Below are 24,781 nucleotides of genomic sequence, written 5' to 3'. Positions count from 1 at the left end.
AGAGCTAGTTAGTTCTAGGACAGGCTTCAAAGCTACAGGGAAACTCTGTCTCTAAAACCAGTATGTATGTATATGTATGTGTGTAATTATATATTACACACAGATATACATACACATACATACATATAATTTTACTGGTCAATTAAAAAAAGTAAATTTTTTTTCTTTTTCTTTTTTTTTTTTTTGTGGTTTTTCGAGACAGGGTTTCTCTGTGGTTTTGGAGCCTGTCCTGGAACTAGCTCTTGTAGACCAGGCTGGTCTTGAACTCACAGAGATCCGCCTGCCTCTGCCTCCCGAGTGCTGGGATTAAAGGCGTGCGCCACCACCGCCCGGCTAGTAAGTTTTTTTCAATTAACTTTTTTTATTATGCTTTTATTTTTGATCATGTGTATGTGCCTGTGAGTATATGTGAGTGTGTTTGTGCGTGTGCTGTGAGTGCAGATGCCTTCAGAGGCTAGAGTTTTAAACCCCCTGGATCTGGAATCACGGGCAATTGTGAGCCTCCTGGGTAGGAATCAAACTTGAGTCCTCTGGAAGAACAGTATGTCTTTTTAATCAGATTTTATTAATTTTAATACTACTCCAATTCAAAACATTATTTCCACCAAACTAGACAGTCCTTAGACCTGTAGACGAGTTAGAGACATTAAAGTTAATGTTTTATGAAGTGAAGACTTCCTTCTGCACTTGTAAAACTATCCACTCCCACAACATGATTCTTCTAACAAGTTTTGTTTGCTTTATTAAACAAAGTTAGACTGGATTGTTATGATTAAATATAATGACCAAGATTATGAATATTAACAAATTGATTCAACAAAATAATTAAACAAGTTTAAGTAATATCCTGGAGAATTACTCCATTCTCTTTGCAATATACTGGGTCCATGTAACTTAAGGGAAAGTAAGTTTCTTTCATTGTAAAAGTCAGGTTAAAGTCTGTTATATATGCATTATATAGAATTAATATTTTCTAAGGCTGCCATAGCATAATATAACCTTAGTGACTGAAAAGCAACAGGAGTTATCCTTTTTGCTCTGGAGGCTGAAACCAGGAGTTGACAAGGTCTGCATCTTGGAAGGGTCTAGGGAAGAGTCCTCACTTGGCTTGAGGAGGCAGCCATCCAGGGTTCTCCTTGCTTCACAGGTAGCCTCACTACAGGCTTTGCCTCTACCTGCCTCAGGTTCACCACTTCCCGTTCTTTGTGTCAGCATCCAGACCTCCCTTTCCTTAACACAAAGTCTCCAGGTGTGTGGATTTAGGGTTCAGTCATAATCTAGCATGGCCTCATTTGATTAAACCTGCAAAGACGTGAGTTCTAAATAGGATTTTATGTCATTTCAGTTAATCAAGTACATTAGTGAGAAGGTCTTTGGACTGACAGTCATGAACAGTCATGAGCCTGCTTATTCATCTAAGTAAATGGTATTCATTTTATATTATGGTGGAGCAAAGTAGTTTCTAGAAATAAAATCATTAATTCATATGTTCCTAGATATTCTGTGTTTACTGATAAACTGAACTCATAAAGATAAACACCATGGAGGTGGGGAAGGAATGTAACTCAGTAGCAGAATGCCTACCTACTATACATGAGGTCCTGGGTTCCATCCCCAGCACTGTAAAAACCCAGACCCTCCAAATTAGATACCATGTTCAGTCTATTTTGTGTTAAAATGATCAAGTTTTATCCTTCAGAATATTTCTGTGAATATCATTTTCGTTTTTGGTTTTTTGAGACGGGGTTTCTCTTTGCAGCTGTGGCTATCTTGGAACTTACTCTGTAGACCAGGTTAGCCTTGAACTCACAGAGATCCACCTGCCTCTGCATCCCGAGTGCTGGGATTAAGGACATGCACCGCCACCACCCAGCCTATCATTTTCCATTGGCAGCTCTTTTACACTACCCTGGGAGCTCCATTATACGTGCATTATACTACAATAACTGCTTTGCCATTGCTTCTCTCTGTTTGTCAGGGAGCCAGGAGTGGATGTGAACAAGCCTTACTCTTCAGCCCAGGCTGGCATAAAGCTCACTCTGTAGCTCAGCTAACCTTAAAGTTGGGTGATCCTTCTGTCTCAGATTCCCGAGTGTTAGATTAGTTATGAGCCACCACACCTGGCTTCCCCACTGCTTCTTTCTAAGGAACCAAAAAGGAAGCAAGGGTGTGAGTGGCTCCTTTCCTGTGAAAGGATAAATTTTATCATCTGTAGAGGACCTACACATTTTCATTATGCTTTACAATATGATTCCTTAGATGACACTCAGTGCGTATGCAATATAATCTTAGAGACAGCACTGGGTAGGAAGTTTGAGTGTTAGTCACACCATGGATAGTAACAAGAGAACGCTTCTTTGTTGTCATTTGTATATGAATCTACTGCTTTTTTCCTGTGGCAACAATAAGCCACCTCTTTAAGGATAATTAGCTTCAATTATTTTGCATCATTTCCCAGTTTAAATCAACTTAAATAAAAAGAAAAGAATGCACATACAGAAAAGGCTTTATTAGTTGGGTGTGATAACCATATACCTTTAATCCCAGCATTTGGGAGACAGGCAAGTAGATTCTTTTTGAGTTGAGGCCACCCTAATCGACATACAGTGAGACTTCTCAAAAAAAAAGTCTTTATTATACCAAAATGTTGGATGCTTGCCTGTTAACTATGAAGTTAAAAATAACATTTAAAAGTATTTCATCTGAAAACTTCATGGATTCAAAACCACTTTGGGGTTGGGGTGTAGCTAGGTTGATAGAGTGCTTTTCTAGCGCTGGACCCTATCCCCAGCACTGTACAAACCTGACATAGTGTCACAGACTTCTAATCCCAGCACTCAGAAAAGGGAGACAGGAGAATTGAGAGTTCAAGGGCAGCTGAAGGCACACTAGACCCTGTCTCAGAAAAGGAAAGGAAGAAAAAGGGGGAAAAATATGTTGGTTTGTGGTTTTAAAAAATACTAATCGTGGAGAGATGACTCAGTGGTTAAGAGCCATTGCTCTTCTAGAGGACACAGATTTCATTCTCGGTACCCATATACCAGGGGATAACTGTCTGTAATTCCAGTTCCAGGATGTATGACATCCTTTTCTGGTCTCCAAGGCACATGGTGCAAAGACAAACACACAGGCAAAACACACATATACATAAAATAAAAACACAAGCAGTACTTTTTACATGCCAATATATTCCACGTGCAAAATACAAGCTAAAAGGTACATTAAAGACTCTGGAACATTTTTGAATAGAAAATCAAATGATCTCTGGACAGGTTTTTCTTGTATCTGCTTTATATTAGAATTTTGTGCATTAGGCATATTTGCTGAATTGGTAATATAAAATACCAAGTACAGGAGCTGGAGAGATGGCTCAGTAGGCTCACTTGCTGCTCTTCCAGAAGAGTTGAGTTCCCAACATCCAAGTAGGGTGGTTCAGAAACACCTATAACTCCAAAACCCTCCTCTGACCTCTGAGGGCACTGTACTCACATGCCTAAATCCTACACCTGCCCATCCACCCCCCACAGGCACATAATTTAAAAATATATCTATAATCAGAACAAAATACAGAGGGATCAATATTCTATCTAATTGTCAAATCTTGCTCTGTATGCTACTGACTTGAATGTCTTTAGACTTTACATTTTTAAAGACTTTTAAAAACACATATTCATTTATTCACATAGAGGGTATGAGCAGAGGGATGGGGGAACGTGTTGTTGGAGGTCAGAGAAACATCTAGAGGAGTCAGTTTTTTCCTCCTACATGTGGGTCCTTAGGATTGAACTGAGGTTATTAGCCTTGGCAACAGATTGACTTGCTAAGTGATCTTGTCAGCCCTGAACTTTATTTTTTTACTCTACATTTAAAGAATATCTCTGTGTACCAGGCAGTGGTGGTACACACCTTTAATCCCAGCACTCCAGAGGCAGAGGCAGGATCTCTGTGAGTTACAGCCCAGCTGGTCTATAGAGTGAGTTCCAGAGCTACACAGAGTGTGTGAGGGGTGCGGTATCTCTGTGTCTGGTGCCATGCTAAATAAATCCTATGGGAGTCAGAAGCACTTCTGTGGTGTTTCTTTTCAGGACAATGAATACTGAGTGAGTACAGATAGTAACAAGATATATTCTGGGGCTGTTGCTCAGGCTGACCTCAGATGCCCAAGTGCTAGAATTACATGTATGTGCTACCAAACAAAACAGTAAGAACTGCTTTTTTCTTCAGAGACAGCTTCTCAGGTATCTGAGGCTGCCTCTGCTGCTGAGTACTGGGATTACAGACATCTGCCAACATGTCTGCTTTATATGGATCAGAGAATAGAACTCAGGGCTTTATGTGTGCTAGGTAAACACAGTACCAGTTATATCCTCTGCCCAGAAAAACACTTCAAAAATAAAGCGGAGGCTGGGGAGATGGCTCAGTTGTTAGGAACACTTGTTGCTCTTGAAGAGGATGCAGATTCAGCTCCCAGCACCCACCTGCAGCTCCAGTAGTAGGGGATTGGACATTTTTCTTCTCATTTTTGTGAGCATAAAGCACACATGTAGTACATGTTCATATATACAGGCAAACACCCATACACATAAAATCTAAACAGATGCACTTATAGAACATTTAAAATTATTGAAGTAGACAAAGTTGAATGAATGTTAATTTTATCCTTAAATAAAGTGAGGTTATTGTTTTGTCCCTTTGACTTCACAGCAGTTAGAAGAAAAGAGTGAAGATCAAGAAGACAAGGAATGTGTGAAACAAGCTATAACAGCCCTGCTTAATGTCCAGAGCGGCATGGAAAAAATATGTTCCAAAAGTCTTGCGAAACGAAGATTAAGGTGAATGAATATTCTCTGTAAACTCTCTTCCTTTCTATCCTGAAGCTGTGGTATAAATTCAGGGGCCTCAGCTCCCTCCTCAAGTAAACAATGAAGAGAACGATGTCAGTGACACGCTTGGTCTTTCAGAGGAAGTGACATCAAAGCCAGGAGAATTTGTATTGTTTGAAAAACCTTTCATATTTGTGCGTTTTCCCTGCATACTCCCAGACAAGACCTCCTGAGGAGCAGCTGGTGAGCTGAAGGAGACGGAGCAAAGTGTGCCGGGTAGATTTAGCCACAGGCATCGCTATGCCGAAGTCCAATTAAAAGTGTTGTTTAGTTCAGGGACTATAACTCGAGACATTATTTCAGATAGCAGCTCTCCCACTTTCCTAATTAGAACGTGCTGTGTGCTTTCATCTTTGGGTCTTGTTCCTTTAAAAATACTTAACAATTTTCTTTCATCTCTTATTTTTTTTTTTTTACTATATTGGGCTATTTTTGATATCTATCTTTCTAAATATTTAGTACTCAGGAAGAAATAATCTTTTGTACCTGAATTTATATAGTTGACTATCACTGTTATTTTTATACCTCTGAAAAAATTTCTGTGTTGTTTTAATTTCTAGAGCTGTATTATTACATCTATTTAGGGAATTAGTAAGCACCATATCAGAGATGGTTTAAGTTATATTTTGCCCTGTCTCCTTATCTGCATGAACTCTACATTCTGTCTCTGTGTACTAATAGTGTCTCTTCCTTTACCCAGTGAGTCTGCGTGTCGATTTTATAGCCAGCAAATGAAGGGGAAACAACTAGCAATCAAGAAAATGAACGAGATTCAGAAGAATATTGATGGCTGGGAGGGGAAAGACATTGGACAGTGTTGCAATGAGTTCATAATGGAAGGAACTCTTACACGTGTAGGAGCCAAACACGAGAGACACATATTTCTCTTCGATGGCTTAATGATTTGCTGTAAATCAAATCACGGGCAGCCAAGACTTCCTGGTGCTAGCAATGCAGAATATCGTCTTAAAGAAAAGTTCTTTATGCGAAAGGTACAAATTAATGATAAAGATGACACCAGTGAATACAAGCATGCTTTTGAGATAATTCTGAAAGATGGAAATAGTGTTATATTTTCTGCCAAGTCAGCCGAAGAGAAAAACAACTGGATGGCAGCACTGATATCTTTGCAGTACCGAAGTACCCTGGAGCGAATGCTTGATGTGACAATGCTGCAGGAAGAGAAGGAGGAGCAGATGAGGCTGCCTAGTGCGGATGTGTACAGATTTGCAGAACCAGACTCTGAGGAGAATATTCTATTCGAAGAGAACGTGCAGCCCAAGGCTGGGATTCCGATTATTAAAGCAGGGACAGTGATTAAGCTGATCGAGAGGCTTACATACCACATGTATGCAGGTAAGAAACACGAAGCGGCTGTCTTTCTTTGTTCAAAGTGATTGTTTTGATGGGTGGGTTATTATGCCTGAAATAGATAACTAACAACAAGCAAAGACTTTTTTTTTATTTTGTTTTGTTTTTTGTTTTTGTTTTTTTTTTCTTTTTCTTTTTTTTTTTTTTTTTTTTTTTTTTTTTTTTGGTTTTTCAAGACAGGGTTTCTCTGTGGTTTTGGAGCCTGTCCTGGAACTAGCTCTTGTAGACCAGGCTGGTCTCGAACTCACAGAGATCCGCCTGCCTCTGCCTCCCGAGTGCTGTTTTTTTTTTTTTTAAGACAGGGTTTCTCTGTGTAGCCCTGGCTGTCCTGGAATTCACTCTGTAGACCAGACTGGACTTAAACTTACAGGGATCCACCTACCTCTGCCTCCCTGAGTGCTGGGATTAAAGGCGTATGCCACCACTGCCTAGCTGCAAAGACTTCTAATAGAGAAGCTTTGACTAAAACCATCACTCTATTTCTTTGAAGTCTTTACTTCTTCTACCAGATTTCCAACCATTATTTTAAACCTAGAGTCATAGTTACAAAGAGAAAGGGTCATTTGTCTAAAGTTAGCATCAATATGAGTGTATTCACTTATTATCAAAATTGTGCTGATGGCAAAAGTATGTACAGTATTGCCTTTTCTAAATATAAAAATATATAGTATTGCCTTTTCAAAATATAAAAATATATATGGCATTGCCTTTTCTAAATATAAAATATATATTGTATTGCCTTTTCTAAATATAAAATATGTACAGTATTGCCTTTTCTAAATATAAAAATAAATACAGTATTGCCTTTTCTTAGTCTCCATTCTGTGTCTATTCAGGAAATCTGGAAACCATTTTCAGTATTCTGTTCTTAGTGTTATCTATGCAAACAGTTTTATCTTCGCAGGTTTTAATGACAGACCAATCTGAACAACCTAGAAAGATGCTAGGCAGGGTTAAATGCTGTGGTAAAGAGGTATGGGCATACGCAAGTCAGTCATTTCATATGCTCCAACACAGTGGGACGTCTGATCATTGACACATCTTAGCACCGAGGTGGTGTAGACAGCACTGAACTCATACAGTGTCCCTTCATGTCTCAGAACCATAGTTTTTCATCTCAAAAATTAACATCAAAATAGCTACCTTAGTGTTTTGCTGAAAAGCATAAATGAAATACCGAATGTGAAAGCTATTTAATTTTAAGTGCAAATTTTTAAAGAATGTTTTTTCTTTAAAAGACGTGTGTGATTTAAAGTCAGTATAACTCATAATACAATATTCTTAGGTACCTGAATGTGGAAAGTAACCTCTTTCCCCATATGTCCCGTTAAATATATTCCTATTTTTAGGTAATCCATGTTTCTGGAGGAAAAAATATTTTCCCATTTTTTTTTTTTAACAAATCCTATAAGTGGATTCCCTGTTTCCTTTGGAAGTTATTTTGGTGCTAATGAGATTTAAAATAGCCATTTGTTTATCCACTTAAGTAAAACTGAATAGAATAGCACTTAACAAGGCTTTTTCTGTTCAGTTTACTCAATATACAAGCAGAGCTTTATATGGCTGGGAACTACCAAAGGGAGAGAAGTTAAATTTGAGTACTATTTTATATTAGTGTTCTCAAGCTACTTTATAATACAAACATGCCATTATCCACATATCTCTGGGATATATAAGTTAGAGTTTAGTTTTGCTGTCTGTTTTTTGGACTCCTAACAGGTAGATCTTTGAGAGCCTTTTCCATAGTAAATAGATAGCATTTCCCATGGTGAGTTTTCCTCACCTTTTAGTCACACAGTAAAGTGACGTGGCTTCTCTGAACACGAATTATTAAGTGGTAGTGCACAGTGTCTGAGACTTGTTGAATAATAAGAGAAGACTCATCTGGGTTCCAGTTTTACTGTAAGTTGTCACCTAGAAACTTATACATGCATTGTGTTTATTACTCAAAAATAAAAAAGTATATATTAAAAAATTTAAGCTATTCTGTACTTATATAAAAATAGGTTACCTTTCTTTTTACATAGAAAGCTGTTTTTAAGAGTTACAGTTTTCTGTAATTATTATGATCTGTCTATTCACTTGATCTTCATCAACCTGCTATATACTGTTTAACATTCCAGCCAGGCAGTGGTGGTGCACACCTTTGATCCCTAGCAATTGGGAGGCAGAGGCAGGCAGATCTCTCTGAGTTCAAGGCCAGCCTGGTCTCAGAGATACACAGAGAACCTTATCTCTAAAAAAAAGGAGGGGGGGGAGGGAGAAAATTATAAAATTATAAAAATACTTTGTTCACTCAAAATTTGTGGATTTAAAATATTGTCTTTGTTTTTAAATCCTGTGAATCTAAAAGCTGCTCATTTTATCCTTAATAGTGTTTGCTTGTTTGTTTTCTAAGAAAAGGACAAAGCAAAAACCATATAAATCACAAGAGAAAAAAATTGTTTGTATTGAATGGCATTCTTAGACTATGTAGAGTAAATAATCTCTCGTATCTTCCCTCTGAATATTAAAGACAGTTTATTTTCCTAACAGCATAGTCAGTGATGATCACTGGAGACTCAGTAGAGCCAAGTGTTCTTTTTTTTTTTTTCTATCAAAAGTCAGTTGCTACTTGTTTCTGTATTCTGAAATCTACAATCTGTTTTTACAACATGTCTGTACATAGAGGATTTATTTAACAGAATTAATTCATGATTAGCAGTTCTAAGCTATAACCAAATACTTTTTTTGGCAAGTCTTATTTTTTTATGAATGAGTGTACTTTCAAGCGTATGCCAGTAAGCTAACAGGTTTTGTGTCCAGCAGCCTTCATTCTTTATGTGTACAATGCTGCTAAAGTCTGTTTTTGTCATGATATTTTCACATACATCTAATGACTGCTGTCAACTTATAGCTTTTGTATAAAGTAATATTTTCTATGTTCTTTTCTAATATAACACTTAAATTTCTAGCATTATACAATTTTGATGAAGTTAAATTTACTGAAATTTTCCCTGATGAGATTATTTTACTCTTTTTTTTTTTAAGTTTTAAATCTTTATGCATCTGTGCGTGTACCATGTGAGTGCAGTGCTGGTGGAGTCCAGAAACTGTCAGATTCCCTGGGACTGGAGCTGTAGATAGGACTTAGTTAGGAATCAAACCCAGGTCCTCTGGAAGAACAGACTAGTGCTCTTAACCTCTGAGTTATCTCTAGTTTGTTTTACTTTTAAAGTTAAAAAAATTTTAAAGCCTTCCAGTATTAAAAAAGTATGTTATAACTAAGTTTTTTTTGACATTGTTTGTCCTGTTTTGAAATTTCATTGAATGTTTTATCTCATAATATGTGACAGGCATAGCTGGAACCTACCAGCAACCTTGATGAGTTCTGAGATTGAAGTACATGAAACTAGTGTTATTAGTTTACTAGTCATTCTTTGATGTCTATGTACTGAAGTCTTTACTTGCAGTATAGAATTTTTTAATAGACCAACTACTCTGTAGAGTCCATTATTAACTTATTACTGGCAGTATAGAATGTGCTTTTGGTAGACATTCATGGAATTGTTTAAGACATAAAGCAGTATTGTAAGGTCTTCTCCAGCTCAATGTATAAAACGTTCTCCTGCAGTGACAACAGATGAAGTTATCACTTGTCTTCTCTACAATGACAGCAGATATAGTTATCATTTTTCTTGATAGAAACAGTAGTCTGTTTTTTCCTTTTATTCAGTCTCCCCAAATGAAAAAAAAAGAACTTTTGATTTGGTTAGTTTGTTATTAGGTGTTTTTGTTTAAAACATGAAGGACAAGTTGTAGCTTACACTGAAACAAAAGCTAAAATTAATAACTCACTTTTTTATTATATAGTGAAAGGCACTCTATATACTACATGATGGAATTCAACTAATGATGTAACAGCACTTAGACATCGTCTAGATTATTTTAAGTTGCTCAGACATACTGAAAAACAGAAGAGAAAGCTGGCTTGCATATGTTTAACTCTGGTTTAACTTCAGCTAACTTGATTTCTCAAATGTTACAACAATATTCCATACAAGGGCTACACGCCTGTAGTGCCAGGAACTGTACACACCCTCAGTTTATAAACAAAAGTCCAAGTCCTCTAAGGGTTGTTTAATTTGCTAGAAATCCTATCGGTTAATTACAGGATGAAACCTAGAAATTAATTGCTTTATTCAGGAGAATATATGTTCATGTCCCCACTGATAGTTTCAAACTAAGTTTTAAAAAGTTATTTTAGTATGATAACACTTTAAAAGTTATACATGATTAATAATAGAAAAAAATGGGGTTTTAACTACAATAGTTATTCATTTGAGGCAAATACAGGTGGTTATATTATGAAGAGATATAGTTTTTGTTTTTTATTGAAATAGGTAATAAGTTCTGAGAATTGTTATATGTAGATTTGCATGCAGTTAGATCCTGCTGCTTATTTCTGGGCATGAAAACTATTCCATCACTGGCCTATACCCTTAGCTCCATCATTTTATTGACTTTTCTGATTTATTGATGGAGGCCAGGTAGCCAGGCTGGCACTAAGTTCATCAGCCCCGAATGCTGGGGGTACAGGTGTTTGCCCCCTGTATTTTTTTTTCCTGACAAAGCCCAGTCATTGGGCTGTCAGAATATCTCATTCTGTAAACAGAAAGCTTTCTGGAAAAATACATTTATATCTAGGTGAGTTAAAATATGCGTAACATACATGAATTATGACAATCTGAGGTGGAGTCTAATTTATAGCTTGTCTTTCATTCCCAGTGTTTTTGGACATATCAGATATTAGGGAATTCATCCTGAATTCTAGAAGGAAAACTACTCAGTTGGGTGGATTATTTTAAATTTGGCAACAACACAGAGAAACGGTTTCCTTACCCTAGAGTAAGCAATCACAAAGCAGTGTCACAGGGAAAGGGGAGCAGGAAGTTCATTTCACAGAGCTGCTGTAGGAAATGAAATGCAGCCAATTCTGAGATAGAGCAACACTGGTAGGAAGATGGTGGTGGCGGTCTGTCAGTAGGTGTGTATGATAGAAAACGGGATGGCATCGAGGGAAGGATAATGATAATCTACAACACTCTTTCCTTTCTGTGGTAAACTTCTTTTGTTGAAGACGAAATTGAGAAAACTTAAGATCTTTTTCTTTGATGTATTTACTGCTATCTTTGTACTCATAAATATTCAAAACTCTACATTAGATTTGAGTCTGTATCTTGCATAAGTTCAGTTTAGGCGTCTAACTTTAAAGTCTCTGAACAATTTTTGATCTATAGGGCAGTGCTCTTCTATTTTTAAACGGTGATTTTTTTAAGTGTTTGTGCGTCAGCATAGCGTCTGTTTCCTTTTTTTAAGGAATTCAAAAGTGATTGTTTATAAGTTCTTGCTGAGGAGCTTATTGTTTCTTGAGGTTTTAAATGGCTGTATTAAAAGGGAGTATTATCACATGAGCAGACATCCTGATTAACAGTGTTCCACTATGGTGGATGGGGGAAGGGTGTTCTTCATAAATAGATTTGTAATGTAATAAATATTTCATAAGTCTTATGACCTTGCCATATTAAATGTCAAGTGTTACAGACAGAAGAAGAACTGATGACCTAAAATCTAATGTGCTATATTCTGAACACTAGATATACTGTAGATATAGTTCAGAGGATTTTGAAAAATGTACACCAAATAACAAAGAATTATCCATGGGTGGGGTCAGCTAGAATGCCAGCAAAAAATAGTAACCACGGTCTGGGAATGCAGCTCAGTTGAATGCTTGCCTAGCATGCATGAAGCTCTGGATTCAATCTCTAGCATACAACTCATAAACTGGTGTTGACACATGCCTGTCATCTCTGCCTATAGCACTCAGGAGATAGAGGAAGGAGGATTAAATGTTCAAAGTCATTCTCAGCTACATAGTGAGTTCTAGGTCAATATGAGCTATATGAGACCCCATCTCAGAAAACAAAACAAAAAACATCAAAGTAACTATAGCTTATAGTTGAAGAAACGTGGCCTATGCCAAGAGCTTGAGACTAGACTCAGTAGGTATTTGTATAAAGAAGGTATGGAGAGGAAGAAACAGAGAAGCTATGAACATGGCAGGAAAAATGTAAGAAGAATGTTACCTCTGGTGGGTTAGAAAACAGTAGGGGTTATGTCTGAGTAACACATTTCTGGAGTAATTTTTGTTGCACACCAGAAGGGAATATCAAATTGGGCTACTTTTTTATTGTGAATATTTGTTGTGCTTGTACCTTAAAGCTAAACTTTGCCTGACTTTCTTATTTTTATATTTGTCTCCTGTTTCTGAAATATCATTTTGGAATATGAATAGGTCCATAACGGTGCTACAAGCAGACAGCAATGTATTAGTCTTTTTCATTGCCTGTTAAATGGAAGGAGGTACTTTATTTTCTTATAAAGTTATATCATTTGTCCTTATTACTGAAGGTTTTTTCTTATATCAGATTAATTTAGTCCTTTGCATTGTCATAAAGGTGAAGTGCTGTGATTGGGGTGGCAGAGCATGTGTTTGAGTCACTGAGATGGAGAAATCAAAACAACAGAAAATAGCTTCTGAAATATACATATATAGCTTTTTCGTATATAATTTCAAAATACAGGTAAATCCTCTCAAAATAAGTTTGTTATTCATTAGAAACTTTTCATTGCTTTATATTAGAAATAACTCTCTCTCTCTCTCTCTCTCTCTCTCTCTCTCTCTCTCTGTGTGTGTGTGTGTGTGTGTGTGTGTGTGTGTGTGTGTGTGTGTGTGTTAAAACCAGCATGGGAATATGGGTAGCTTTTAATTCTTTATTTTTTTTTTTTTTAAGTACTTAAGCTTTTGCCAGTTTTCTTGAAGTATTTTAGTTCTTCCACCCCACCCTCCCTTTTTGGCAAGGCTGCTTTCAGCTTCCAGCCAAGATAAGAACAAATTAAACTTCAGTCACGTTAGGCCACACTAGAGTGGTGGTTACTGTGAGGTATTTATTCCACAGTATTTAGCCAGCAGCACACTGCAGCGGTGGCTACTGCTTAGTGTTTATTTATTTCACTTGCCAGCACCAAAAGCCTCTGAACAGTGGCATAGGCAGAACAGCTGCTGCCTCCTCAGTGGACCGCTCATTTCCAGTGACTCTGGTGCCTCCGACCAGCTCTGCAGCTACAAACTGCATTCTGATTTAAGTGTGAGCTTCTATGGTGACACTGTAATTCATTGATAAATTCTGCATTTTTAGATCTCACAACTAGGTAAGACTTATGAGAATCCTTTGATATGGGGAGTAACTGTCTTGGGAGAAGGGAGTACCAGAGCAGAATCACAGAGCCATGCTCTCTTCTGTAGTTCTCCTGACCTACTAGCCTCCCAGAGATTGTGTGACGTAGATGTAGGTGAAAACACTCTCGGACTGATGTGGTCCCATTTGACTGATTGGGCACTGAGGCACAGCTGCCTTTCCCAGCATCCTCTTAAGTTACTGATGTAAAGAAATGGCTTAAGGAGAAGCAAAGTGTTTTAAAATAGACTTGGCCTAAGATAATGAAGACCCCAATTTTAAAAATAGCCATGCTTTTCTTAAAACATTCTTTAATTCACTTAGCACTTGTTCTCTTCTGTCTGAAACCCACAGCTTTTAGCCTGATGTTGAGTGGCATTTGAGAAAAAAATAATTCTGAATGTGGATGTTAAATCGTCAGCCTGAAGTAAACCTGTGTTTGAGGAGGAGTGAGTGGGTCCACACTCTCAATGGGGTATACAGCCCAGAGATGCTCAGAGACCTCATCTAGATACACAGCTCTGTCCAACAGGGACAGCCGAGCATCCCAACTGTGGCTGCTGCTGTTGCTTCCTGAACACATGCTATTAGGAGGAGCCTCACCTTACAAATAGATTTGCAGAACAGGAAGAAGGTTCTTGGAAGGGAGGATTGTGATGGAACCGATAAATATCTCTGTTTTAAAATCTCGTACAGCCTTCTGTTTTTAAATCTTTTCTTCTGGATGAGACATTAGTCTTTAACTGAGGATCTCTGTAACTGAAGACAAACAAATAAAATACCAACAGGAAGGAGATTATTAAAAGATTTTATGTATCTAAAATATTTCTATCAGTAATGCACTCTAGCTTTAGGAGATATAAACTAAAGGAAGGAACATTAAATAAAATCAGATTTTTTAGCTAGAGGCGTGGTCACACATGCCTGTAATCCCAGCACTTGGGAGACTAAAACAATAAGATTGTGAGTTCAAGGCCAGCCTGAATGTCTAGCTAGGTCCTGCCTCATAGCAAAAAACCTCCCACAATAATATCCTTTTGTCCGATAAATTTTTCTTCAGATTGAAAAAAAATATTAAATATTTCCAACTCAGGGCTGTTTGATAGTTATAGCAGATCATTATCTTGATAATGTGTACTATCAGATTAGGTCAGAATTCTAGCTTGTCATAAATCCATGAATGAGTTTTAAGTAAAAAGTTAGTGCTGTGTGATCTTTTAAGGCTAAATTTAGGGTGCTTCTTAGAATCAACTTAAGTAAAAATTTTCTAAATAGACACTAATTTCACTAAATCTTGTCCTAATAAAAGTCTTATAAAACTTTCATCAATAATGAATAGGTATTTGCTGCCGTCAGTGAATTTACCATCAGAATTTCCCACAAAAGACTCAAGTTAACTACTGTTCTCCCTTAGGTTTAAAGATTTGGGACTATGTGTGGTGTGAGTTGTAGAAGTGAGTGGGTTGTTTGAGATTGTCTTACTATGTATCTCTGGCTGGCCTCGAACTCCCAGAGGTCTGCCTACCTCTGCCTGAGATTAAAGGTCCATGCCATCATACCCAGAGAGTGAGTGTTGAGAAAGGGACTTTCCCTTCTCTATGCACAAGACAATGGCCTGCATCTTTTGTGCTTATTCCTGCTACCCGTTCTAGCCTGGTCAAGGAAAGATTGAGAGAGGCAAGCCTAAATAGGTCTCCAATTTATTCCATGGAGATGTGCATGCAAAGAGGCCTCTGAAGAAGAGGTTAGAGCCTCCTGCTCTTATGACTGAACTTCATTGTTGTAACTGCTTCAAATGAAAGAAAGAGATAAAAACAAGAGGTTTTTAGAATTACTTTTTATTATCTCTGTGTTCACACATGTTAATGAGTGTGGCACAAACAAGCTGTGTGTGTGTGTGTGTGTGTGTCAGAGGACAACTTTTGGGATGTGATGACCCTGGACTCAGGTCATCAAGCTTGTCTGACAAAGGACTTTTACCTGCTGAGCCATCTCGTGGTCTTTTTAATAGCTTTTAGAGGGGTTTGAAACTTTTTAAGCAGTTACAAATAAGGCCCATGGCAATTGAGACCATTTTAACACTAATTAACTTACCCTACTACTCTGTAAGATTCGGTTTCTAGTTCTTTACTCTCTTAACATCATCTATAGGAAGTTAGAAAACACCATCCTTAATTAAACTGAAAGCAGGGACTGGACAGGTTATTGCTCCTGCCCTCTACAAGGTAGATAAACACGAACCTGGTTCAAGTTCCTGTCCTTGCTTCTTCCCATCGCACATTCCTTTGCCAGTGATAAGTTTGAGACAGGACAAGAAATCACTTGATTATATTTTACAGTCAGTTGTTTTTTTGTTTTGTTTTGTTTTTGTTTTTCTACAGCCATTGCTTTAGGAAGCACTGAAGCTAGGGATACATTATAAAGTCCAAAGTGGTCTATATGGGTAAAACATTTGGGAACTTTAATGACTAAATTGTTGGTCTCTTTTGAAAACTGAAAATAATAGTTTTAATCATTGTTTATCTGAGACTCTAATACTTTTTTTTTTTCTTCTTAGATCCCAATTTTGTTCGGACATTTCTTACAACATACAGATCCTTTTGCAAACCTCAAGAACTACTGAGTCTTATAATAGAAAGGTCTGTCAAATGTAAATGTTTAAATTCTTTGATTTTGAAAGGATTAAAATACATGTTTCCCATAAATGTGTCAATAAGCTTAATTGTAAGTGAACTTTTAAGATAAAACTACTGGCTTTATAAAAACATGCTAACTTTGATCGTTTAAATAAATTTCTCATTTTTTCCTTGATTCACTATTTAAAACTCCAATTTTTCAGGGTTTAAGCCCTACTGGGGATGGAACCATGGGCCTCTGATTCTATTTAAGCAGTATTTCGAGCCTGAATTAATCAAGTTAAAGGACTATGTAAATATGTATGATTTAGACTCTAGGCTGGACATATGCCTATAATTCAAGAATTTGGGAGACAGAGGCAGTAGGATCAGGAGTTCAGGGTCATCTTTGACTATACCTAGCGAGTTTAAGGCTACCCTGAACTACATGAAATCATGTCTGTAAAGTAATGAGAATTCAGATTTTAATGCTTCACAAGTTCTAAACAGATTTTCAAATATATTACATATTGAATAAAATGAATCTTGTCTGTGAGCAAATGCTTTTATCAAGGAAAACGTTTCTCGTCTGCCAAAAGAGCAATCAAGTTTCCAGCATTACTCTTAAAATTATTGCTACTGATTAATCTACAGACTAAAAATGAACATTAGTCCCATTTGCTTAAGATTTTATGTATGTTTTGTTTTGCTTCTAGTTAGCTTTAGCTCTGCTGGCAATATCAGTTTCTTTTTTAAAATATTTTAATTAGCTTTTACATTATAAAAGTCTTGTGAATTTTCACTGATGTGTGTATCTGTACTAATTTTTTATAGTATTTTCTTGATTGTAAAATAAGTTTGTGAATCTGGATTTGATATAGTATTTTTCATTAATTTTTTTCCTGTTTCATGTTAGATTTGAAATTCCAGAGCCTGAGCCAACAGAAGCTGATCGCATAGCTATAGAGAATGGAGATCAGCCCCTGAGTGCAGAGCTGAAAAGGTTTAGAAAGGAATATATTCAGCCTGTACAGTTGCGGTAAGTAGTGAAGATGTGGCTGCAGTAAAAACGGCAGCATCTCAATTGTGTGTTTCAAAGTGGAAATGTTTAAGAACTGTTCCCAACCAAGGCAAAAGGAAGCAAAGTAGGTGGATTAACTAAGAACCTTATCTGCGTTATTACAAGCCTTAGTAGATTGTTTACTTGGTAAGAGTTGCTCGTTTCATGTGTGCATTCAATGTGAGATCCCGTGTAATCCAGTTGTGTTAATGCCACAGAGTGTTAAATGTGTGTCGGCACTGGGTGGAGCACCACTTTTATGACTTTGAAAGAGATGCAGACCTTTTACGAAGAATGGAGGAATTCATTGGAACAGTGAGAGGTATGTTTTTCTTAATTTCCGACTTGTCTATGTGATAAAATTACCAATATGATTATCCTCAAATGATACCATTGTAGCTCATTTGAAAATGTTAAACTTTCTCATAAAGCATCATTTGGGGTGGGTGTGGTAGTGCACACTTTTAATCTCAGCACTCAGGAGGCAGAAGCAGGTGGATCTCTGTGATTTCCAGGACAGCCAGGGCTACAGTAGTGTGACCCTGTCTCAAAAAACAAAATAATAACAGAACTCAGTACTGAATCTTGTAAACTGCTCGATAGTCGTCCTGCTGACTCAGCATCCTTTCATCTGTTTCAGAACTGGTTCTCTTGGGTCTCAGTTCAAGTTAGACCACTTAATTGAACCATGTGCTACCTACAGGTACATGCAGGAATTCACTGTAGCACATGATAAAAGTGTGTGGTTGGGTAAACAGAGAAGATCAGAGAGATAATAAATACCACGTATCATACTGACAGACTACTTTTTTAACATCAATCACTAGCCAGATACATAATTTCAATTCTTTAGACTTTAGTTTACTCTTGAGAAACTAGGGTTAATTGTATCTCAGTTTCCTTTACTTTAAAAATGCTGTGATTATGTGACTTTAAAGGTACTCTAGCAAACCTGACTTTATTATCCAGTATTCAGTCTAAATGAAAATCAGAAAATAAAAGGTTAAGTAGATTACTTTCCTGTACAGTACAAAAGACAGCCATATCAAACAGGAGACTAATATGATCAATCAGTCCTCATAATTGGGTTATAAAATGCAGTATTAATTAGATACGTGAATGTGTGTAATCTACTTTTATTAATCTTTTAGTTTGTATGGAATATACGTTGGATGGAAGGATTATAAATATAGTATTTTGAACTAAGGTTCAAAATGTTGGCGGTGAAATATCAAATTACCTTTTATATTCATTTAGGAAGGGTCTAGATACACGCCAAACTATTAACAATGATTACCTGTTGGAAAAGGATGAGAGCAAGTTGGGGTGGGTGAACTCTTTAGTGTTTACTTTGTTCATTTGAACTTTATAGCAATGATTTATTCATGTATCACTTGTGTTAACTTTAAACATTTTTTAAAAATAAAGTATTAAAGAGTATTTAAATGTCTGTTAAAATGTATTTCAGGTAAAGCAATGAAAAAATGGGTCGAATCCATCACTAAGATAATCCAAAGGAAAAAAATTGCGAGAGACAATGGCCCAGGTCCTAACATTACATTTCAGAGCTCGCCTCCCACAGTTGAGTGGCACATAAGCAGACCTGGGCACATAGAGACTTTTGACTTGCTCACCTTACACCCAATAGAAATTGCTCGACAACTCACTTTACTTGAATCAGATCTATACCGGTATGTTGTTCAACATTCAAGCTGAGAAGTTATTTCAAAAGTTCATTTTTAAAATGGAATACATTTTCTGCCTGTTAGGGTTATCTTGAGATGAAAATGCGAGAGTAGATGATATATAAGGCATAGCAGACAGTTCTGGTCCTTTTGCTCCCTTGGTCGTCCTTGATTGCCCTTGATCTACTTAACTTTGTGCACTTTCTACAGTTACCCCTGCTTGGTAAGCTCAGTTCAAATCCTGGCAGTAGCAATTGCTGGCTTTAGTTTCCTTGTGGAACTGATTTTCTGTTTGTTTCCTGCAAGGAAATTGAGGCCAAAGACTGTAGTAACTTGTAGGACTGTGAGGTTTCCAGTGTGTGCCCAAGACTGAGCGCAGTGCAGGGCCATGGAACTACTGCTGTAGTCACTATAGTACCACATACAGCCACTACCGCTTAAAGTTATGTCCAGTTACAGCCCTTTCTACTTTAATATTGTTCATCGGTGAAACCATCTGAAAAATATGATTCTGGTTTTAAATTCTACCTAAAATCTCAAAAATATTAACCGCTAATTGAGAAAAGGAGCTCAATTTATAATTTTTTCTTCCTAAGTTTATCATGGTCTCCAAATGTTAATTAGATTTTTTAAATTTAATTTTCAGAGACTATTTTGCCAGGATGGTTTTTCTTTTCTACCTACCTTAAAAGCAAAAACAAACACCATCAAAACAAACCAAAAATGAATTTTAGTACTTACTGTATTCTCATTGGTTACTTATTAGATACTATTTAAATACTGCCTTACTAACTTAAGTAAATAATATTTATAAGTGCCAGGAAAGACGTTATGCAAAAGTATGCGATAAATACAGAGAGCCACCATGATGATATATGTTGTAATCCAGCACTCGGGAGGCTGAGGCAGAGGGCTAAATAGCAAGAACCTAGGCAAGGCCACATATGAAGACACTGTCTTTAAAAATAAACAAATGAGCAAGCAATAAATGCATTATGCAAGAGTATCTACCAAAATATTTTAAATCTAAAAACATAAAAGGAAAAATTGTAAATATTTATCTTGTTTTCACCAATTTTCTGGTAAAAGAGGAACACTTATAAAATAGTTTAGTTTTTTTCTTATGTATATACTGAAGAGGAATGTGATGTGGCGCTTATGTTGGTTGATTTTAGAGCTGTGCAGCCGTCGGAATTAGTTGGAAGTGTGTGGACGAAAGAAGATAAAGAAATCAATTCTCCCAACCTCCTGAAAATGATACGGCACACTACTAACCTCACTCTGTGGTTTGAAAAGTAAGTGTTGTTGGCCTTTTTGTTTGTAGCCATGGCTAGGCTGTTTTGCATCTGTATGTCACGTCTGCTGTGCTTTCATTCCCTTTCTTATGCACTGAATAGTTTCCTGATGTGCATCTTAGTTTCTAATGGTCGCCTGGAGCAGAGTGGGCTGCAGCTTCATTCCAGCAGGCAGATGCCCTCCTACCTGTGTCTCTAGCTCCTCTCCTTTCTGTAGTTCGGGTACACCTAGTTAATAGTGCGAACCCAGCAGTGCGTCCTTACAACTATTACTTCCCCATCTGCTGTCACCATCTTAACCTTAAATGACTTTTTTCATCGTCTTTTTTGTTCTGCTGGTGGCAGGGTATTACATGCACTGTGGACCCAAAAGTACATTCATATATATTAAGTCAGTTGCTTTTTAAACCAGGTAAAAGGGGAAAAAGTGAAGGAAAAAAATTAGTCATTTGGTGTGTTTTTATTATTATATAATTACCTTTACTGGTGTTCTTTATGTAGATTCAAATGGCCATCTGTGCTCACTTGTTTTCAGCCTGAAGAGAACTTTCTTTAGCGTTCTTGTGCAACTAGCAACACAGGTGCGGGGTTTATTGTTGTTATTTAAATATTTTGCCTTTAGTTTTGAACAATAACTGTATCTTCAAATTAGCTAATTTTTATTCTGTCAGGTCATATCTACTATTGAGCTCTCCAGGTTCTCATTTCCAAGATTCCAATTTGTTCTTTTAATAATTTTTACTACTTTCATGATACTCTTTCTAGATAGATGTTGTCATTATCCTTCTTTTTCATCTTCACGGTTGTCCTTTTTAGTTCCATGAGCATATTCTTTGATAGTAACTTTGAAATCTTTCTGTTAATTTGACATCTGGTCACTCACATAGGCAATATCTGCTCCCTGCTTTTAGTCCAGTGTTTAGGTAATACTTTGTATTTCTTTATGTGCTTCACAGTGGATACAACAACTTCCAGTACTGCCCTCTGCCTTCTACAGCTCTCTTTGCTACTCAATGTGAAGTAAACTAAGCAGTTAGATCTGGGGTGTCCATAGTCAACTCTGGGAAGATAGGTCTGGTATGGCTCACATCCACTCCCTCCTAGACTGCACACCCCAAGCTGTTAAATATTGAACTACTAATTTCCATGCTCACTCTTTTGTTATGAAGAGTTTCCTGGTAGCACAAATTGCTGTGCAGAATAAACCAATGAAATGCTGGCTTCTTGGAAGATAATGTTTCTACTGATACTTGTTCTAACCCCAGGAGGTTCCCTCTCCAACTACCTTCCTGGTTCTCTTGAGAAAATTAGATAATGCAATTTGAGACTATATCTCTTCTTTGTTACTCCAAATTTCTTCCCAGGTGCCTTTCAAGACAACTTCCACAGTTCCTGAACACACCTTTAGGTTTAAACTCTCAACTCTCTGTTGTAAGAATAAGAATGGTAAGAGATTAGGAGCTGTCTGTGTGCCTATGTTCTGGAGAGGAGAGGGTTAGGTACTGTGGCCTCAGGTTCTCTTAACCTGCCTCTTGGCATGGAACCACTATATTGGGAGCCAGACAAAACTCTTTTCTCAGAGTTCTAATTACCCTACAGTCTCAGCTCATAAGTTGGCAAAAGGAGGGAGTCTTCAAAGCCGAACTATTAAATATATACTATAAAGTAAATAAATACTAAACTGCACTCAGATAATAAAATCCTGCTCCTCAGGGTAGGAACCAGCTACCCACCCCCTCGCCCTGAAAATCCCAAGCAGTAACTAGGTGGTCTTAACTACAACATCTGGATCCGGATTCTTCAGAGGAAGGAAGGGGAGGAGGAACAATTTTAGTTGAATTAGCCCATTCTCTCTTCTTTACATATTATTTTATAGATTTTCCTAAACAGACAATATCTCATTTGTAGCTTGTTCTTAGGCCTATCTTCAGAGACTCCTGAGTACTGTGAGTTAGGGTGGGTGGGTGTGGTTTGTTTTAATAGTTTAACTGGAATGTTATGATAGAACCAAGAAATGGATGCATTTTTTAAAAATGGGGTCTGGAAACTTTAACTCTGTCTATTGACTATTATATATTTTGTAAAGATGTGACTTCCACAGATTGTATTGGGATTATAAGAACAAGCAGCAGGTAGCATATGAAACAGACTGGAGGAAGACCTGATGCAGTGAAGTTACATGAAGTGAGAGTTTGTTTATGTTGTCAGAGACAATTTACCTCTAAGAAGAAAAACTAGAATTTTCTCCCAAAAATGTTGCTCCCTGGTTTCATTTTAAAGTTGATATATTTTAATTTACAGAAGCTCTTTCTTACCATAGTAACTGTAATGTGTCTTACTGGGAAAGAGAACTGTAACTAATTATGTCCTTGGACCTTTTCAACGGCCTGTTTAAGGGAAAACCATTCCCTTTCTTTGTAGTGTGACAGATTCTTGTTTCTTGACCTCAGTGCTTCTGAGCTCCAAGTTCAGTTGATGTGGAATAAAAAGCATTGCAGCTGATCATAATTTGTACTCAGTAATAGTTAAAGATAAAAGTCATATTTGTAGTACATGTTTTAAATTAGTCACCTGATAAATTAGCTGGAATATATTTGTATAGAATTTCTTCATATATAAATATGTTACGTTTAATTTGATAATAAGCTGTTTATTTTGATGGTTTCAAGTAGAGTGATTTTATTCTTGGTATTATGTTAGCCTCATCAAGAAACAGTATAATCTGTGGCTTTCCATTATAGAAATTTAATGATATTATTTAGTTTTACACTTAATTTTTCTTAGATTACAAACTATTAATATCACTAGAAACTAGATGTATTTTTTTTTTCTTTACTGACAATAAGTAAGTTCTCTCAAACAGAAAGACAGAGTAAATGCTGAGTGTGTGTGTTTGTTTGAGAGCAGGCAATCCTGGAGCTCACTGTGTGCTACAAGGCTGATGTGATGCAGTCCTGCCTCAGCCATCCAAGTGCTGGGGTTTGCAGTTGCTGATCAACCATACTTAACAGTATTTGATGGGAAAATAATGATGTCACATATTTTATATCATTCTGTATAATAAATTAATATATAGATACGCAGTATGTGAAAAACAAAGTGCTTTTCCTTTAATTGTTTCTAAGTAGTTTGTTTTGTTTGCTTCTTGTTCTGGGGAACTGAATCCAGAGTCTAATACATGGTATATACCATACCATTGTGGTACCTTTCTTGACATTATTATTTTTTTTTTTTATTTTAGTAAAATATTTCAACTGACTCTGCAATATACCAATGGTTATCTTAAGAGCTATTTCTACAAACAATGCCAATTATTTCTATATATCAGAAAACAAAATTAAGCTGGATATGATGATGTACACGTGACTGAGGCAAAAATATTACCATACCAGTTCCAGGCCATCTTGAGCTACATAAAAAGACTTTGTTCAGGCAAACACAGAAATCAATCACTGAAATACGATTGTGTATACATTCACACAGAGGAAGCAACAGTTCTAGAATAAGCATGCTAGAGCACACGTAAATGACAAGCATTCAGTAAGATCTTAACTATTCTAATTCTGATGATAGAGGATGTGCTAAATATATTGGGGATGGGTGTCCGACTGTAGTAGTTTAGATGTCAGAACGAGTACGTGCTCCACCAGAAGCCTGCTTTTCTCTGCATTCTGTCAACCCAGTGTACTGCTGTAAATGTCTTTTCTGTGGTCACACACGCACTCTCTAGATTACTATTTTCATTAAAACCTTTTGAATCATAGCTTTTTGGGAAAATTCATATTTTTAATTCTTTTCAATTCCTAGATGCATTGTAGAAACAGAAAACTTAGAAGAAAGAGTAGCTGTGGTGAGTCGAATAATTGAGATTCTACAAGTCTTTCAAGAGCTGAACAACTTCAATGGTGTTCTTGAAGTTGTCAGTGCTATGAACTCATCCCCTGTTTACAGGCTAGACCATACATTTGAGGTAGGTTTGTACATGTGTTTTCATATGATCTTCCACTGCTTGTTGTAACAACAAGAATTTGCATGGCATAGCCATTATATCCCCAGGAGCTATGGTTATTAGCATAAGACTGTACCAAACTGGGCTGTGCTGACATAAAAGCTGGGGAGGGGAGTATACGGCCCTATCTCTTCCACAGGATATAACTGTAGTTAGTGGTTGCTGAGAGAGCAAGAAATTCTTTTTCAGTGGTAAGGACCTGTATTCCATAAGTAACCTTTCACCCATGTTCCTGTAAAGCTACCCTAATTAACTCAGTGGATCACTTGGGGGTGGGGCTGACAGTAGAAGGGAAGACTGGTTGGGAAAGAAGGGTTCCATGGGGAGGAGGACTGGCCAGAAAGAGATCTGGGTGAATGCAATCAAAGTGCATTGCAGACATGCATGAAAATATCATAATTAAGTCTGCCATTGTATATAATTAATTTAATAAAATGGGAAATCAGAATTTTAACAATTATGGTACTTATAAATGTTTCATTTGTTTTTTCAATAATAGATTAAAAATGGACTTACCTAAATTTCATAATGAATGGTTTCTCTTTTTAAATTAAATGTTCTTATTCATTCATAGGTTCCAACTTGT

The 24,781-nt window shown here is 36.9% G+C and overlaps 1 protein-coding gene across 2 annotated transcripts in view; it reads left to right on the top strand.

The window, feature by feature from the left end:
* Sos1 (SOS Ras/Rac guanine nucleotide exchange factor 1) overlaps positions 1–24,781 on the top strand; it is an 89,110-nt gene that overhangs the window by 49,533 nt on the left and 14,796 nt on the right. For both annotated transcript variants that reach the window (XM_041631023.1, XM_041631022.1), the window contains exons 9-16: positions 4,705–4,832; positions 5,584–6,239; positions 16,089–16,170; positions 17,063–17,185; positions 17,425–17,528; positions 18,675–18,897; positions 20,067–20,186; positions 23,994–24,156. In XM_041631023.1, the coding sequence (XP_041486957.1) occupies positions 4,705–4,832; positions 5,584–6,239; positions 16,089–16,170; positions 17,063–17,185; positions 17,425–17,528; positions 18,675–18,897; positions 20,067–20,186; positions 23,994–24,156 (1,599 nt within the window). The remainder of the gene's footprint in view (positions 1–4,704; positions 4,833–5,583; positions 6,240–16,088; positions 16,171–17,062; positions 17,186–17,424; positions 17,529–18,674; positions 18,898–20,066; positions 20,187–23,993; positions 24,157–24,781) is intronic.

The sequence above is a fragment of the Microtus oregoni genome, unplaced genomic scaffold, assembly GCF_018167655.1.
Source record: "Microtus oregoni isolate MIOR12 unplaced genomic scaffold, Mior012 000036F_ref0000092, whole genome shotgun sequence".
Taxonomy (NCBI): Eukaryota; Metazoa; Chordata; class Mammalia; order Rodentia; family Cricetidae; genus Microtus; species Microtus oregoni.
This window is presented reverse-complemented; position numbering and strand designations above follow the sequence as displayed.